Source organism: Accipiter gentilis, chromosome 7 (assembly GCF_929443795.1).
Source record: "Accipiter gentilis chromosome 7, bAccGen1.1, whole genome shotgun sequence".
NCBI classification, from domain to species: domain Eukaryota; kingdom Metazoa; phylum Chordata; class Aves; order Accipitriformes; family Accipitridae; genus Astur; species Astur gentilis.
Genome location: NC_064886.1, coordinates 5463674 through 5479954, shown reverse-complemented (window position 1 = coordinate 5479954; position 16281 = coordinate 5463674). Strand labels below are relative to the sequence as shown.

The 16281-nt window shown below is 36.1% G+C and overlaps 1 protein-coding gene across 4 annotated transcripts in view; it reads right to left on the bottom strand.

Annotated features, from left to right (window-relative positions):
• SPECC1L (sperm antigen with calponin homology and coiled-coil domains 1 like) overlaps positions 1-16281 on the bottom strand; it is a 69096-nt gene that overhangs the window by 18799 nt on the left and 34016 nt on the right. For all 4 annotated transcript variants that reach the window (XM_049804234.1, XM_049804232.1, XM_049804230.1 and 1 more), the window contains exons 6-12: positions 15970-16043; positions 15268-15443; positions 13261-13424; positions 11488-11579; positions 5271-5361; positions 3289-3372; positions 1904-2060 (exon numbers count right to left, since the gene is read on the bottom strand). In XM_049804234.1, coding sequence (XP_049660191.1) covers positions 1904-2060; positions 3289-3372; positions 5271-5361; positions 11488-11579; positions 13261-13424; positions 15268-15443; positions 15970-16043 — 838 coding nt within the window. The remainder of the gene's footprint in view (positions 1-1903; positions 2061-3288; positions 3373-5270; positions 5362-11487; positions 11580-13260; positions 13425-15267; positions 15444-15969; positions 16044-16281) is intronic.

The following is a 16281-nucleotide window of genomic DNA, read 5'->3' as shown; positions in this document are numbered from 1 at the left end:
TACTCTATCTAAACTTCATAGGCACCATACACTCAGAATGATGCTTCAAGAAATTCTGTACTTCAGTTCTTAAATCAGTACATATTTCAACAACCCAAACTGATGTATTTTTTCCATTGGTAATTGAAATAAATAACAAGATTGCATATTCAATCTACAACGAAAGATTATGCAACACTATGAGAACTTTAGAACAGAGATTTGGGACAACATACGAGAACTCAGATTAAAAGCTCCCTCTCTTTATGCTAAGCATACTGTTTAGCCATGTGGGAGCTGTACAGCCTGTTCTCAAATTCCAGTAAGAGCACATGGTTTATATCAGGTTCTTACAGTGATGAAAACACTCCTGAAGAAAATAAATTGGCATAAGTTGTATGGAGACAATGAGAAATGGTTTGACATATAAATCTTACAAGTTAGTATATTAGGTCAACTGTATTCCAAATCAAAGAGCCAACAAAGCTTCCAACTAGAACAAGGAACAGTAAACTGCCAAGTATTTGTTTTAGTGAACTACAGCCATAACTGTTTATTTTACAACAACTTTCAGAAAAAGGTAGGGGAAAAAAAGAGAAACCTGATCACATATCAAATTGAAGTCCAGCAGTGACACGCTGAGGACAGTTCCAAAGAGTGTGCTCATCACCACACACCCACTGCTGCAGATTCCACTTTTAAGTCTTCCTGTAGCGCTCAGCATTGCAGTCAATGGTCAGATGGCATAGTAATGATATCATAATTATAACTGTACAATTTTACCATGAAAATTGCCATGCTATTTGCTACAGTCTGCAGGCTGCCATCAATGCAATTTTATACATTACCAGTTCAAAGTTCATATACAGGTGTTTTATTCTTTTATTTTTTTATTTTTTTTTTCCCCCTGGATGTACTTGATCTAAATTTAGATGCTAACACACACAATATTAATTGCTGCTGGTAAAGCACCCACAGATCCAAACTCAATTTAATTTCTGCACAGTGAAAGGAGAGCACCACTGAGGCATGCCTCAGCTGATTTCAGGGAAATAATTTTCAATAGCACCCACAGCTGTAAGTAACTTCACAATTTTATAATGTAATTATTACATATTGCAAATGTCTCAGAATATTAAGGGTTTAATATTTCTGCTGTAAAAAAGCTTTGTCAGGAAGCTCTGTATTAAATGGTCTTGAGAAAGTCATTTAACCTTTGTCTGCCAGTTTCCCAATCTATGAAGCAGGGCTAAGTACATACTTCACGTGCATAACATGAGGCTTAAATACTTTGAAGTCCTTTGATAACACTACAGATAGAAAAAGTTTTAAATTTATCACAGACTTATCTTTTTATCTTACTAATGAAAGGGCATTGCCTGGCCATTTGTTACATAGCCTTGCATTATGATTTCATCTGTGGGACAAATAACCCAGGCCCATTCATTCATGGCTATTTAGAAGACTTGGCAGTGTCTGGAACTAAGACCTAGTCATGTTGCTCTTTGTCTTCAGCTGCAATTACAAAAGTTAAGGTTTATCATGCGGTCTCCCTGGGTCCAAGCCACTCTGAAATATTTGTTCAACATGCCGTAAGCTCATTCCTTGAATTTGGTTTCATGGTATTTTTAACTGATATGGGGTTATTATTTAGCAACATGACTTAGCTTGGTTTTCTAGTGGAGCACAAAGTTTTGGTACTAATCTCATAAGCTCTAAAAAGCCTAACTTCTGATCTAACTTTTAAAACATATACTGAGCTGCAGAAAACACTTTCCGAAGCTCTCAAAGATTACTGAAGATCATTATGGTATGGGTGGCAGTAGAGTCTGCGGTCTTAGTGCCAATATCGTATGCTAGATATATGCAGACAAAGAGCTATGAAATTAACACATTTCAGTGTACCACAAAAAAGGGTTTTTACCTTATTCGACTTCTGGTAGTAGGGGTGACTGATGCCGTAGGAGAAGATGAGAGTGACAGCTGTGGTGAGGTGGTACCCATTGCCATGAGAGATGCTGGAGATGCTCCATCAGGTGCACTGATATCCCGCTTGATTTCTTCACTACTTCTTCGAGAGACTAAGTGGGAAAACGCCCATACATTTATCATTTGCAAACATAAAAACTTTCAAACTTATTCTTGCTCTCCGACAAGCATTAGTTCAGAAACCATGCATATAAACCTATACCCAATACTAGGCTTCAACATTTTTCTTGGTATTTTCCACTTAGGAAATATCAAGGATTTAGACTGTACTACCAACGTTTACGATCAAGCTTGTATCTTGAAGCAAAGAAAACTTGATGAATGTATCTTAATGGAATACTGCTACTTCATTTGAAGGATTTCATGAACAAGAAGAAATTTTAACACTAAACCACTTAATTTTCTCTAGTCCATGTAGTTACCTTGCTAAGCTTCAAGTAATTAAGGAAAAAGAAAACCAAACCCAAAATGGGTTAGAGATGACAGCTGCTTTATTTCCACTTAATTTCAATCAAGAATTGGCATGTATGTGATCCTCTGGACATTAATTATCATCAACAAGCATATTAAAGATTGACCTGAGACCATTCAGCCACATTCTACAGAGCTTGCTTCATTTTATCAAAGGACAAAAAATTTTTCTTATGAATGAAAGCACAAGCATTATACTCTGTAAAACCAAATTTGGAATGGTTATGTTTTCTCTACATGGAAGAGTTTCCAGTTAAAAGTATGAGGTTTGTCTTATATACCTAAATAGTCACCATTGTTTATGTTTGTGCAAATCAAAGATACAAGTCTCCACATATATCAGAGACTTATTTTCTAATAACTTGGGGCAAGTACATTAATTTATAAATACCAGACACAAGAAATTGGGAAAAACCACTTTTGGGTGGATTTTTTTTTTTTTTTTTTTTTTTAGGACAAATCAAAATGATCTAAACCACATTTTCTTCTTGAAACCATCTACTCAAATATAGGGGTTTTTTAAAAGTATTTCTCTTAAATTAGTTCTCCCTACTTTACAGAAAGTATCACTTTCACAGAATCACACTTTGTGCTATAAATCTTGAAGATTTGTTGTTAGAAGCCACTGCTGATACTGAAATGTCAGCTTGATAGTAAACTAATACTCTACGTAAATTTCTATTTAGCAAGTCTATTTTTTAAAATTCAAAGTTAACATCAAATGTGCAGCAACCACTATAAGTAATACTGAAGAATATTTGTAGGTTATGCCAGCAAAGTAGATCTGTAAGTACAGCATTGAAATGAGAATTCCTCACTTTACTAATCATCCAAAAAGCGTGATATTACCAGAAATAGATTTGGCACTTTCCATAGCGGGTACTCTTGGCAAAGATGCTGGCCTGCTGGTAGAAGATGTTCTCAACAAATGTTCTGGACCAAGAAAAAGAAGAGAGAACATCATTAACAAAGATTCCAGTTAAATGTAAGACATTTAGGTATGAGTCATGAATACTGTCTACCAGTGCCTGAGTTTGGCTGTTTTAGTGAGAGCAACTGATTTTATCTGTATAAAAGAGAGGACCTAAATTTGTTCATACCAATGAAGTTCACTATGAATACATCATGACCTTAATCCTTTTTCCTTAAGGCCTCTTACTAATCCACCTGCCCTGGTCTATAAAAAAATTAATTGCTAAAACAAAAGGCTAAGCAAGGAATCCTCATTTAGCACATGGCCAAAAATATTGAATATGCCATTCACAATGTGGATTGGTAAAGCAGATTGCTTTGTCCCTCATGTGATTATTTTTTTTCCTTTGGTTTGTTGGGTTGGGTTTTTTTATTTTTTAAATTAAAACATGCTTTGGGTTTTTTTAACTCCTCCATGCAGTGGAGTCCAAAAAGTGCCTTTACACATTGTACGAAAAGATTAGTTCTGCCTGCTGCCAATGAGTAAAATCAAACTACAAGAAAATTCATTTTCTGTAGCATCAAATCAAAATTATTTCCTATTATTGAAGAAATAGTCCTTGAAATAAAACTTTTAGACTGTAACCAAAAGGTTTACATACTCCTATGTAGCAACACTTAGAAGGCAGTAATTTGAATTCCAAAAAAACATGAAAATGAAGAATGAGGATTAAAAAAAGTGAAGCCCCATTCATTAGTTGAAAATGTGACATAAGAAACATACATTGCTACAGAGATACTTTAAAAATATATACGATTGTAAACAGGAATTCTGTCTGGCACACTCTCTATTGGCATGCGGTCCTGCTCCTGCATTAATGGACTATAATGAAAACATAAAAACTATGTAAAGCATAATGCTCATTTTGTGTTTAAGCTTATGTCCACCCATGAACTCTTTAACAATTAAAGAATCCAAAACTATCTTCTTGGAAAGGCATTTCGATATTTCTAAAAATATCAAAGTTTCTAAAATTAAAACTCCAGCTGTATTGTACAAATAACCTCAATATGCATTCAACAAAAGCAAGAAGGAAATCTGGCACACACAGACTATTATGAAGTGCTACAAAAAAAACCAAACCAACCCTTCAGAAAGCATCAGACCTCGGGAATACCAAACTGAGAGGAAATATTCAGCCTGGAGTCATATGGGGATTATCTTGAGAAACATCTACACAAAAAAACCCCTGAAGCAGGCATAAATCAGCGAGCTACACCCAACACATGATAGCCATTCATTCTCACAGGAAGAGCACATTGTGAACAGTGTTTTGAGAGACAAAACAAAGTTCACAGAACAGGGAAATATTGGGAAACAGATAAATCAACACAATTTAATTCCATTCAATTTTTCATCTGGCTCCTGAAGATTCAATACTTAATAAGTTTATATTTTGTTATTCACATGCAATGCAATACAAACCATCATCCTTGTTTCATTTTTTGGGGAAAAAAACCCCGCAACCACACAATAAATAATGTAACCCCAGAGTTATGTATTTTTAATACCTGGAAGCCAGCTTCAAGACATGTCTCTGAAATCATCTTATCTTGATTTTGCAAGTGATCTCAGTTTATGCACACATTAAAAACTGTCAGAATAATGCCAAGTTATCAGCATGCAATCGTGGTTTTGTTGAAAATTCAAAAAAGCATCTTTATGATACGTCACCATGTGTGACGAAACACAAGTAATAAAAACGTGAACGTGATATTTTCTATGATTCTATGAAAATATTTTGATAATAAAAAGTTTATAATATAATAATGCTTTGGATGCTAAACAATATAAAATAAAATTTAAAAGTATTAATAGCATTGCTAAAACCAACGTTTGAATGAACTTGAATCAACACCTTGAACAGGGATTTCAGCATAGCTTGGTCTTTTGTCTGTCAGTGTAGCAAGGGGTTTTGAAGCTGAGATTGGTCCACTTATAGAATGCCTCTGAAATGGAAAAATACTTGTGTCAAACACAATTTGAAGGTAAAAAAACAAATAACAAATTGCAGAATCAGTTTTAGAAACTCAGATATGACATTATTACTGATTTTAAAAAGCTAAAAAAAAAAATAATAAAGGAACCTTTACAAATACTTAGTGAAAAAGGGTGTGTCCTCTTCGCCGGTTGCATTTGCCAATCTAAATATATATACATACACTATGCATTGATATTATAACATTTACTACTTTAAACTGAAACCTGTTTCTCAAACCAATGTTGCAAATTAAGGTTGTGAGTTCTCTTGCAGTTTTTCTATTAATTTTCACCTTCGTTTATATTTTGTTTGTACAAAACTCTTCTGGTTAAACTTGATGTGTTTGTTTAAACTAATACAATTCCTTATAAGAAGCCAAGATTTTAGTGCTTGATTTGCGTTATTAACATATGTCTTTACAGCTTTGTTCCTTTTCCTGGAAAAGTAAGATAATGGTGTATTGGGTGTAGTGACATAAACTACCATTTGCTAAGAAAAAAACCTACTGAAAAAACTATTTTTTTTATTCAGAATGTCAACAGCTTTGGTTACCACCTACTTAACTGAGATGCTCTGTGAACAATTGGAGAGAGACATTTTGTTAAGTATTTGCCAAATATGTAATAAAATACAAATATAAGTCTTGCACACAATTTAGTAACCACTGGATAGCACTGAAATAAGCATTTTAGAATCACACAAATGAAATGTACAATGCAATAATTATCCTTACAGTTACTGAAACTCATATTCAGTTGCTGAAGACCCAGGGAAGACCACCCACAATTATTTTTTTTAAATTAATCATTTCAAAGACCCTATTGCAAATTGTAGTACATTCTTTATTCATCCTGCCCTTTCCATTAGATTCCAATATTCCAATCACAATCACTCCAGTAATGTCTTTATCCTGAAAACTTTTTCAGCTCTCCATCTGGCCCAAGATTAGAGGAGAAGGTTAAATAAGCCTTATCTTCATAAGATAATAAAGGTCAGATGTTCCTCACACCAAATCATGCAGGCAAGATAGACAAATCCAAAATTGCGATTAAAAAATGTTAACAGTATGTATTTTGCAGCATCCTGTAGCACAGGCAGGATTACAGGGCTACTTATTTCATTTAGAGTCAAACTAGAGTTATGCTTTTTGTGCTAGAAATCAAATGGAGAAAAGAACTGCCAACATATAGCTTGAAGAATTTCATCACTTTATATATCAAAAGTCCTGCACGTACACTACAAAGATTATTCCTTTAAATGTGCAGATGAAAGTGACTGCAATTATGAGCCATGCAAGAAGTGCCTACAACAGCTTCCCTTAAGAGCTGGTATTTCAAACTTGCATTACCTTTAAAGTTCACTTCACCCACTTAGGGTTTTTTTGGTGGTTATTTTTTTTAAGTAAAGGACAAGGACTGTATCAAAGTAAGAGCCATTTCGTTCCACCCCCCCAATCCTCCTCCAAGGAAACAGCTACAATAAATAGTTAGATAATGAAGTTAAAAGAAAGAGATTTCATTTTGGTTAGCTTTGGGATTGTCATTACAAAGGCAGGGTAGTACAGAACTTCAGCCAGGAAACAGAGGTATGTACAGAGAGGGCACAGTGCTGGATAACCATATACCTTTATCACTTTCTCAGCTTCTGGATACCACTTAAAAGCAAACATCCTTTATGGATATTGTCAGAAAGTGGTCGTATTTCTCAGCTGATAACTTGCTGTGTACTGGTCTTGTCTCCTTGTTATAAAACGAATGTCTTTTTGCTCTTGTCGATGCTGCAGGCAGGGCTTACTTTCACTGTTGCTAGTTCCTTATTACATATCTTACTACTACAACTACCACTAGTAATAAAGGGACTAGTACACTGCAAATTAGAGGAAAACGAACCAAGTGATGTTTATCTAGTTCCACTTGGCATCATCTATATAGTAGTAGTAGCGCACAAGTCTCTCGGAGAATATTTTTTCCTGAAACATTTTACAGGTGTTAGAAACTTACCTGCTTGACTGAGCTTTTGCTGAATTTTCAGATCAGCCGCTCCTCATTTCACTTCCAAAACAAAACGCATTTGATGTGCAAACACGTATGGATCCTACCAATCCTTTTATAAGTATCTTTTTTGCTTCAACTAGAAATACGTTCTAAAACTTAACCCTTTAGCACTTAACTACTAAACACCATTTGTCCTTTACACTAGTGTTCAAACTCCTCAAAACACTGAAAGGATGAAAAGCTCAGAGGAATCACATGCTTTTGAGGCTATTCATGGAGGCTACTAATGGGACAGAAATTACTAAAGATGCTTTGCTATTTGTGACCTCTTCTTAGTTGCCTGACATTGAGGTCTAGCAGAAAAAAAACCACTAGAAACTTTAAGGACTGGTTTTGATGTGATGTATGAAGAAAATTGTTCCCAGAGTTAAATAACGTGTTTCTACATAGTAGTCTTTGTATAACGTAAAGTAACAGATAAAGTTAAAGATGCCAAGATCATCAACAATTACTTTCTCACAGCCATTCCTAGTTTGAAGATTAAGTTTCCGCTAGCTACCTATGACTCTCTTCAGATTTTTTTTCTTCTTTTTTTGGTAAGATGAACAACTCCAGAAGAGGAACCAGCACACAGGCGAGACAAAAATAAGTAAAGAACAACAATCCAGACACTTTAAATTTGAGACAGAACTATGGCAGGATGAACTAATCCCTTGAACTCCAAATATTTTGCTTCTGACTCTTCATCCTTGTGTCTGTTGTTGGCTATGGAAGGAAAGATGACTTTCAACTACTATCCAGGTATCTATTCCTGATCACTTTGCACTTCAGTACATACTTCAGTAAGTACTTCATGCCAATGCACCTACACATGGTAATTTCAGAACAAACACGCTTCTTCACACATTAAGTAGTTAAGATATGGAAGTCTTTGACACTGAATTGCTCGGAGCCTGAAAGTTTATAAGCTCAAAGCAAAGCAGGACACTCAGTGGTGACCAGTAAACCTGGAACCACAGCTACTTCAGAAAGTCCTCCAGCTACGAAACAGAAACCAAGTACTTGGGGAAAGCAGCAGGTATGTTGTCCTTATATTCCTCCCTAGGCATCTGCTTTGGTCCCTCTCAGTGGCATACCAAACCAGCTAAGCTTTGGGTTAACCCAGCAGGGCTGTTTTTATATTCTGAAGAGCATTCTCTTCATAACTCTCTTCCTAAATTGTTTTGCAGTATTGCTAAGCGCTATGGTAAATAACAGCTATGTCTCACTGTGGTCTTGGACCTGAAGCCAGAAAGGGGTTGGTTTGTTTGTTTTCAGTTGCAAAAATATATCCAAGAATCTATCTCCTTATACATACAAACATTACCATAAAGAAAACAAACAAAGCAAAAACAAATTCTCCAAGACTGAGGAAATTCATGACACAGTTGTCCTGGTTTTGGCTGGGATAGAGTTAATTTTATTTCTAGTACCTGGTGTAATGTTATGTTTTGGAGTTAGTAGGAGAATAATGCTGATAACACACTGATGTTTTCAATTGTTGCTAAGCAGTTTTTATACTAAGTCAAGGATTTTTCAGCTTCTCATGCCCAGCCAGCAAGAAGGCTGAAGGGGCAAAAGAAGCTGGGAGGGGACACAGCCAGGGCAGCCGACCCCAACTGGCCAAAGGGGTATTCCATACCGTGTGATGTCATGCCCAGTATATAAACTGGGGGGAGTTGGCTGGGGGCAGGGAGGATCGCTGCTTGGGAACTAACTGGGCATCAGTAAGCAAGTGGTGAGTAATTGCATTGTGCACCACTTGTTTTGTATATTCCAGTTCTTTTATTATTGTCATTTTATTACTGTTGTTATTACCATTATTATTTTCTTCCTTTCTGTTCTATTAAACTGTTCTTATCTCAACCCGAGAGTTTTACCCCCCCCCCCCCCTAATTCTTTCCCCCATCCCACTGGGGGCGGGGAGTGAGTGGCTGCGTGGTGCTTAGTTGCTGGCTGAGGTTAAACCACGACAACAGTCTAACACAAAAATGAAGTGATACGCATAATTCAGAGAGGGCATTTGTTGATGCATCTGTACTTGGAAAAAATCTTTTTTGCAACCAATCCATCTTATCATAACGTGAAAATCATGCCAGTTTCCCAGTAGGTGCCCACATATATATTTCCCCCATGATAACATTTAAAAGCAACCAAGATTAATGAAAATAAGCACTGCAACACCCATACAGAGATCAACCCTTCCACCTTTACTCAAGATCTTAAACCATGGATAACTTTTACAAGGTCATGGATAACTTTTATAAGGTCAGAGCCAACAGGTCAACTCGCATAGTGACTACTTATTAGAATCTTGCTTTTCAATTGCAAGAGAGCAAAAACCACAGACAAAAAATATAAAAAAAATTCCATAGAACACAATAGTAGAAAACAAGGTAGCAATATGAAAACAAAGAAAAGATGATGCAAATTGGTTTTGAACCCAAACCCCTTCTCTCTTGTGCAGAAAATATTCTTTAAATGCAATTTACATAATTGAGGTCACAAAACCCAGTTGCCTTCTGGATAATTACAAATACTTCCAAGAAAACCACCTATCTTCAAAAAGACAATAGAAGCTGTTTACATTTACACGCCCTCCCCTTTGTTTTTCAGGCAATGTTTCCCATTAATGAGAATCCAGCTGTTAATGACTTGGTTCAATACCAGAAGTTGAATTCAAATTCAAGTAATTCTGGCAGATCGAGAACATCAAACAAGAGCTGTAAACCTGAGCAGGTTTGCAGTATTCTAAGAGATTACTTTGGTTCGCGGTTAATTTACAGGTAAATAAAGTGAAATAAGCCTTAGGCTTCATCAAAAAGTCTTCTGTCTGCCAAAGCTCTGGTCTAGCCCTTTAGAACATGAGATTAAGTCTGCCTCTTCCTAAGAGAGCACAGAAATAAACAGAAATATAAAGACAGATCAATAGGAACAAAGCAACTGTCAGAGAAGTTGTCACATTTAACCACTTTAGAAAACTGCTGTCAAGAGTGACTGAGTCACAGGAAGTAGCAGAAGCTCTCACAAAAACCATTTAATTCTTTCTCTTTGCTTTGAGGCTATTTTTTTCATGAAATTCACTCTTAAATGAATAAGAACTGCACTAGTCTGAGCACAGGAGAACAGTCAGTCTGTTCCAGGTATTGTTCCTTGAGCACTAAAAGCCAATATGGATATAGATTCTTCAGTTCACACAGAGAAGATTTATTACCAAAACATTATGCTGACCTATAGTAAAAATGAAGTTTTGGTACTCCTGGTTAGCAACAGGAGAATTACCGATATTGAAGGAGTAAAACACATAGTACATTCTTTGATTGTACTTTGTGAATCTGGTCCCAACCTCTTTGTCTTTAAACTTGTTTGCTTTTGCCAAAATCTCACTTCGCACAGCTAGTGAGATAATAAAGCCAGCAGTGGTCCATAAAGCTGAGCATTAGAGTACTGATGATGCAATCCTATAGTGTACCTACGCTCCTGCAGCAGCTGAACAAATGGACAAAGCTTCAGAGGGGACAGGACAAAACACACAGTACAATAACCAACTGGCCAAACTCTCAGTCAGTACAAAATGAACAAAGATAATAATTTCACAATTATTTCATTACTCTCTGGTCAGGTCTGATATTGAAAGCCCATGCAACATGGGATATATTTATACTGATGATTACTGACAGATTCTGCACAGATCTCAGTCCATTGCCTGAAGGGGATTACTGCTGTTTCCGTGCCAGGCACAGGACTAAGAACTGATGAACAGCAACTCTAAAACTAAGGAATGCAGATAAAGTTTTCCTCCCATGCTTCTCAGTAGCACAGGGATAGTAATGGTTGGGAATATTTAACAAGAACTTCCAAATTAGGCCAAATCTTGTATTTACAACATGGTCCTCAGTGAAAGACTCTTTTGTTAGACTGAACATTTTAGTAATTACTTACTTGAGGCAACATTTTATCATTATTTCCCCACAAAGTCAGCCATATTTGTGTATTACCACTTCTAGTTTCACATGCTCTTCTTTACAAAGAAGGATTAAGTGCAGTCATAAAACACCTACCTGCATAGGGGATACAGCAGCAGCTGGGGGAGTTTTCATGGGACTTGGACTCAGGGGAGTGCGAGGAATTGTGGCAGCAGCAGGGCTTGGAACTAGTAGAAACACAAAAAGGAAACCCTGGTGAGGCATTGCACTGTTTTGCAGTGAAACAGGAGACTGGCTGTTATAGCGAACTCTTGCCTTGTACTTTACATTACTGGTTTTACCAGATCACGTCTTTCAGAATTTCAATTAGTAACTGACTGCAAAATCATTTAAAAGTGTGCCTACACATTTACTCCTCTGTAATTACATTCATTTTCTGTCTTGAATATATCATCTATGGTAAAAACCTAAGTTTACTGGGGGTGGACAAGGCTAAGGTGCAGGGTACTATTACCCTGGCAAATGTAAATGATGGCATTAGCAGTTCTCTGATCTCCAGATAATTAAAGAGATGGTAGCAGGCACCTGGGTCTGCCAGTAAGACAAGAAAGATAACCTATATCATCTGCTCCTCCTTTCTAGTTTCCAGTCAAAAGTCCACAGGTACTAGATATTATATTCCTGAAATTTTGGGATTAAACGAATAACATGTTTAGAAAGGTACAAAACCAGACAAATACTGAATTGGTGAATCAGTCATCTGATTATTTAACAGCATGATTAGACATGAATGCTGAGGAAGAAGGCAGATATTAGCTAGAAATAGAAGATTAAAATGAAGGAAGAGGGGATTTATCATTTCACCAAACTAACTCTGGCAAGAAAGCACCTTCATCCAGTAACAGATTAAAAAAAACCCTTCTAAATTAACACTAGGAAAGTAAAAAACTGTAAATACCTACGAACAAAGAGAACAAGCGTGGAAATAGAACCATTTACAGAATCACCAAATAGTACAGAGATGCTTCTATACCTTAACAAATTTTCAGATTATAAGCAATTAAAAGTAGATTTGCCATGCACAGCATAGTACTGTGAGTCTCCCTGGTGATATTAGTCTACTTCAGGCCAGGCCTTTCTACATCAGAGACTTACAGTGACATTATTGTAAATGAAATTCAAAATCCAAAGACCCGGCAAGGGAAGTATTTTAATCCATACAAGGTCTCATATGCAGTCAAAGCTAAAACCCAAATGTTTCTCATTTCAGGATAATTACTTGGTATCCCTATTCTGCTCATCTATAGAGAAAGACAACAGCACCTGTTTCCACAGTCAGAATTATAGTAAAGTCCATTGTCTCAGCAGTGAGATCCCTTTCATTTTAGAAAACATTCCCTATATCTTTTAATAAGTGACACTGGCTGGACCTTATTTTTAACCTTCATCAGCACTTTGACTATAAGAATACAAGTTATTAAAAGAAACAAACTTAGCTCTAGCTATTACATGGCTTTTAGAATGCTTAATTTGGCACATTAAGTTCACATTTTAATAGTCAGGCTGAAATCAGCTGTGCTTCCAGCTATAATTATGCGTGTAATATATGTTTATGTATTTCTAATATACAGGAGCATTGAATCAAAGCATCTAGCATATGAGTCATTGGCAATGCGACAGTAAAGAAAAAAACAAAGACAAGACAAAGAAAGGATGCTTGCACTTAACTGCAGTGAACAATCTGTTGTGCAATCTAGCTGAGGTTGGTTTGTTTCAGCCAACACTTATAGGTCATGACAGTACAATAAACCAACTTCCTTTGAATTAGCTAAGCCATTAGAAATGTCCATGTCAACATACACAAAATCGTAACTTGGTACAGCTACTACACTGGTTGAAAAGAATTACCTTGGGAGGCACTGTCAAATGACTTGATGAGTGTTTTTACAGTAGGAGTTGGCTCTGAGGAGGTGGATGATCTGCGACTCAGGCCCATTCCTTGTCTCAGAGCTGCCAAATCTCTCTCTACAGCATTCATGTAATTGTACACTCGACCACGTTCCTCTTCCTGCCTGAAATCAATATGCAGCCCAATTAAGGCATTTAAAAAACATTTTTAACATGCAAAGTCTTAAAAAAAAAATCAACACAAATCTGAAGCCAAATTAAAATCTATGGTCCAAATTGATCATTACATTAACCTATTTTTCTTTCAGTGTAATTTAGAAATGGATTATCAACCTAAATAATCACTGTAAGTTCTTACTATGTCAGCAAGAGAGCTTAAGCACCAGGTGAAAAGTCTATCAAATCAATACTTGATTTAAGGCTTAATTCTTGCTCCCATCTCTCACACATACACATGTACACATGAATGGAGAAAATTGAGCCTTAAGGATTTCACCATTTCACGTGAAAATAATCACCTCAGAGGGGAGAATTTTTTTTTCCACCTGCATAAACAGAAAACAATTTAAATGAATACTAAGGAGGTAAGAATACATTTATGGCATACATCTTTAGGCAGCATATGAATCCATTTGAAAAGAAAAATTAGATTTTTATTACAGATTATTTATGGTGGTTATTGTATTCAGTGTCACACACGAGACAAGAATTGTTTGAAGCAACCTATTTTCTACAGGCTGCAATAATTAAACAGTGACTGATTTTTGTTTCAGACACTTAATAGACTTTCCTACCACCTTCCCTCCAATACAGTAGCTATACCACTTTCAAGGAATCTGAATCAGTTGCCTCTTTGTTCTTTGTTTGCAGTGAATCAAATTTCAAAAGATGCTTGTGTCTAGATAATAATGAATATACTGAGAGGAATCAGCAAGCCAGTTCTACCTTCAAAAGTGCAATTGTAACCTCAAAGGTTCACTTGCAAGCAGTAATTGAACAATTACAATTCTGGCTGAAATGTATTAGTAAGAATTGTTCATATTACTTAGCTTGGTGATCTTACTTCAGATAAGATGCCTTACGCCCACCACTTATCCACCCAGGTAATTTTCCATTTTCAGTGTAACCAGTCTGCTCTTCCTACCATCAGCTTTTCCCCAAGTTCCATAGCCTGCATTATCTCATATCCTACTGGATACTGGGTTAAGTGTCATGTATCCTACAAAATGCCCATCCACATGGAAAAAAAACTGTTTCATATATACACATCGGAAACATCATTACTGTCATTGTAAGCTATACATGTATTCAATCCCCAGAGACAATGCAGTCAGGATTCAAATGGTGCTGTCCAAGATGTTCCTATTCTATGGATTTGAAGACTTTAATACTTCTGAAAGACATATAATTCAGTTTCTAAATAACTGTAGCACCTAATTCAAGCCACAATACATCACAGTTTGAATTCTTTTTATTAAAAACGTTTTTATACACAAAGCATCTCTAATTTTTCCCAGAAACAATTATTGGTGGAATGAAAACAGTACAAGATATATGCAGAATTAGACAAAGATTTCTTCTCAGGTAAAAATCCAGCTGTATTTTTAACCATACCAAAAGCCTTGGCTGCTAATAAGAAGTATTAATGATGGTACGGAAAAGTCAACACTGCTTGTTCTTCGCACTGAGGGAAGTTAAATCATGTCCAGCTGTTAAATGGGAAAAACCCACCACTTCAACCTGGTTTTGCAAAAGCGCCAAACTAAATATTCTTGGATGGATTAAGTATACAGTATAACGAAACAAAACCTGTTCTTATAAGTTTACCTATTTTGGCCCCTGAAAGCCTGCATATGGCAGCTTGTTGAAATACAGATTCTCAAAGTGACAGGATTTACAAACTTCCGGAATCTCAATAATAGTTAAGATACCGGATTTCCAAAACTGTACCCCCCCCCCCCCCCCCCCCAAAAAAAAGAGACAATATCCCTGTTGTCTTTTGCATACTTGCGTGACTTTATTTCCTCCAACTCTTTAGTGAGCTTCTCATTTTTCTCCTGAGCTTCATGTAATCTACGCTTCAGGTCTCCTATCTCTTCCTGGGCCTCAGACTTGATATCATTTGCTATAACCACTGCAGTCTGTAGATCAGCCTGGAACTGACGCCATTCTGCTGACTCCTCCTATAGGTAAATAAAACTTTAAATTGAAAGCAGCAGCAAGAATTTTGAAGATAAAATTAAGAGTTATCCTTATTATTCATAGTTACCCTATGCTGTTACAGGGAACAATTTACAGGAATGACAAAGGCACTCATCTCTGGCATTAGGCAACACCTAACTTACAAGTTAAACTGAAGAAGATTTGCTGGAAATAACTAGACTTCCAAGGTCATTAATTTGTTTTGTAGAAACAAAGAAAATGTTCAAAGTGGAGGGCAAAAAAATTTAATATTAAACTATGCATCAGAAAATATAGGAACATTTTCTCCTAAGCCCAATGCCATATCTTTGTGACACTGAGAATTTTTCAGAATTTAATTCTTTAGTGTCTGTAGATTAGTAAATATATTCCCATATGATGCCTGTCTCTCAGAAACAGTTATTTTAATGGTATTACATGTAACCATATTACCTTTTCATAATTTTACATGCAAGTCTTATGACATTCCAAGTTTACAATTTATTGAGTTTTTAGGTTTTAACCTACCCGGAGTCTCCTGTGAAGATTCTTTATCTCTCTTTCCATGTCATGCTTTTGGTCCTGCAGTTTTTTAACTGTATCTGGAAAGAAAGTCAAATTCTCTGTAAGATCTTAGTCAGGGATCTATTTACTTAAAAAAAAAAAGTGAAAAAACTGCTAATGCTTTTAAAAACTTAAGAGAATACATTTTTATAACCAAAGCCATCTGGAGAAAATTAGTATGAGCAGAAATAATTTGACAGAGAGTGTCAATAGCTACATACTTCTCTATGACTGGTGAGGGGAACAGCATAAGCAAACTCAATTCTTATACAAATA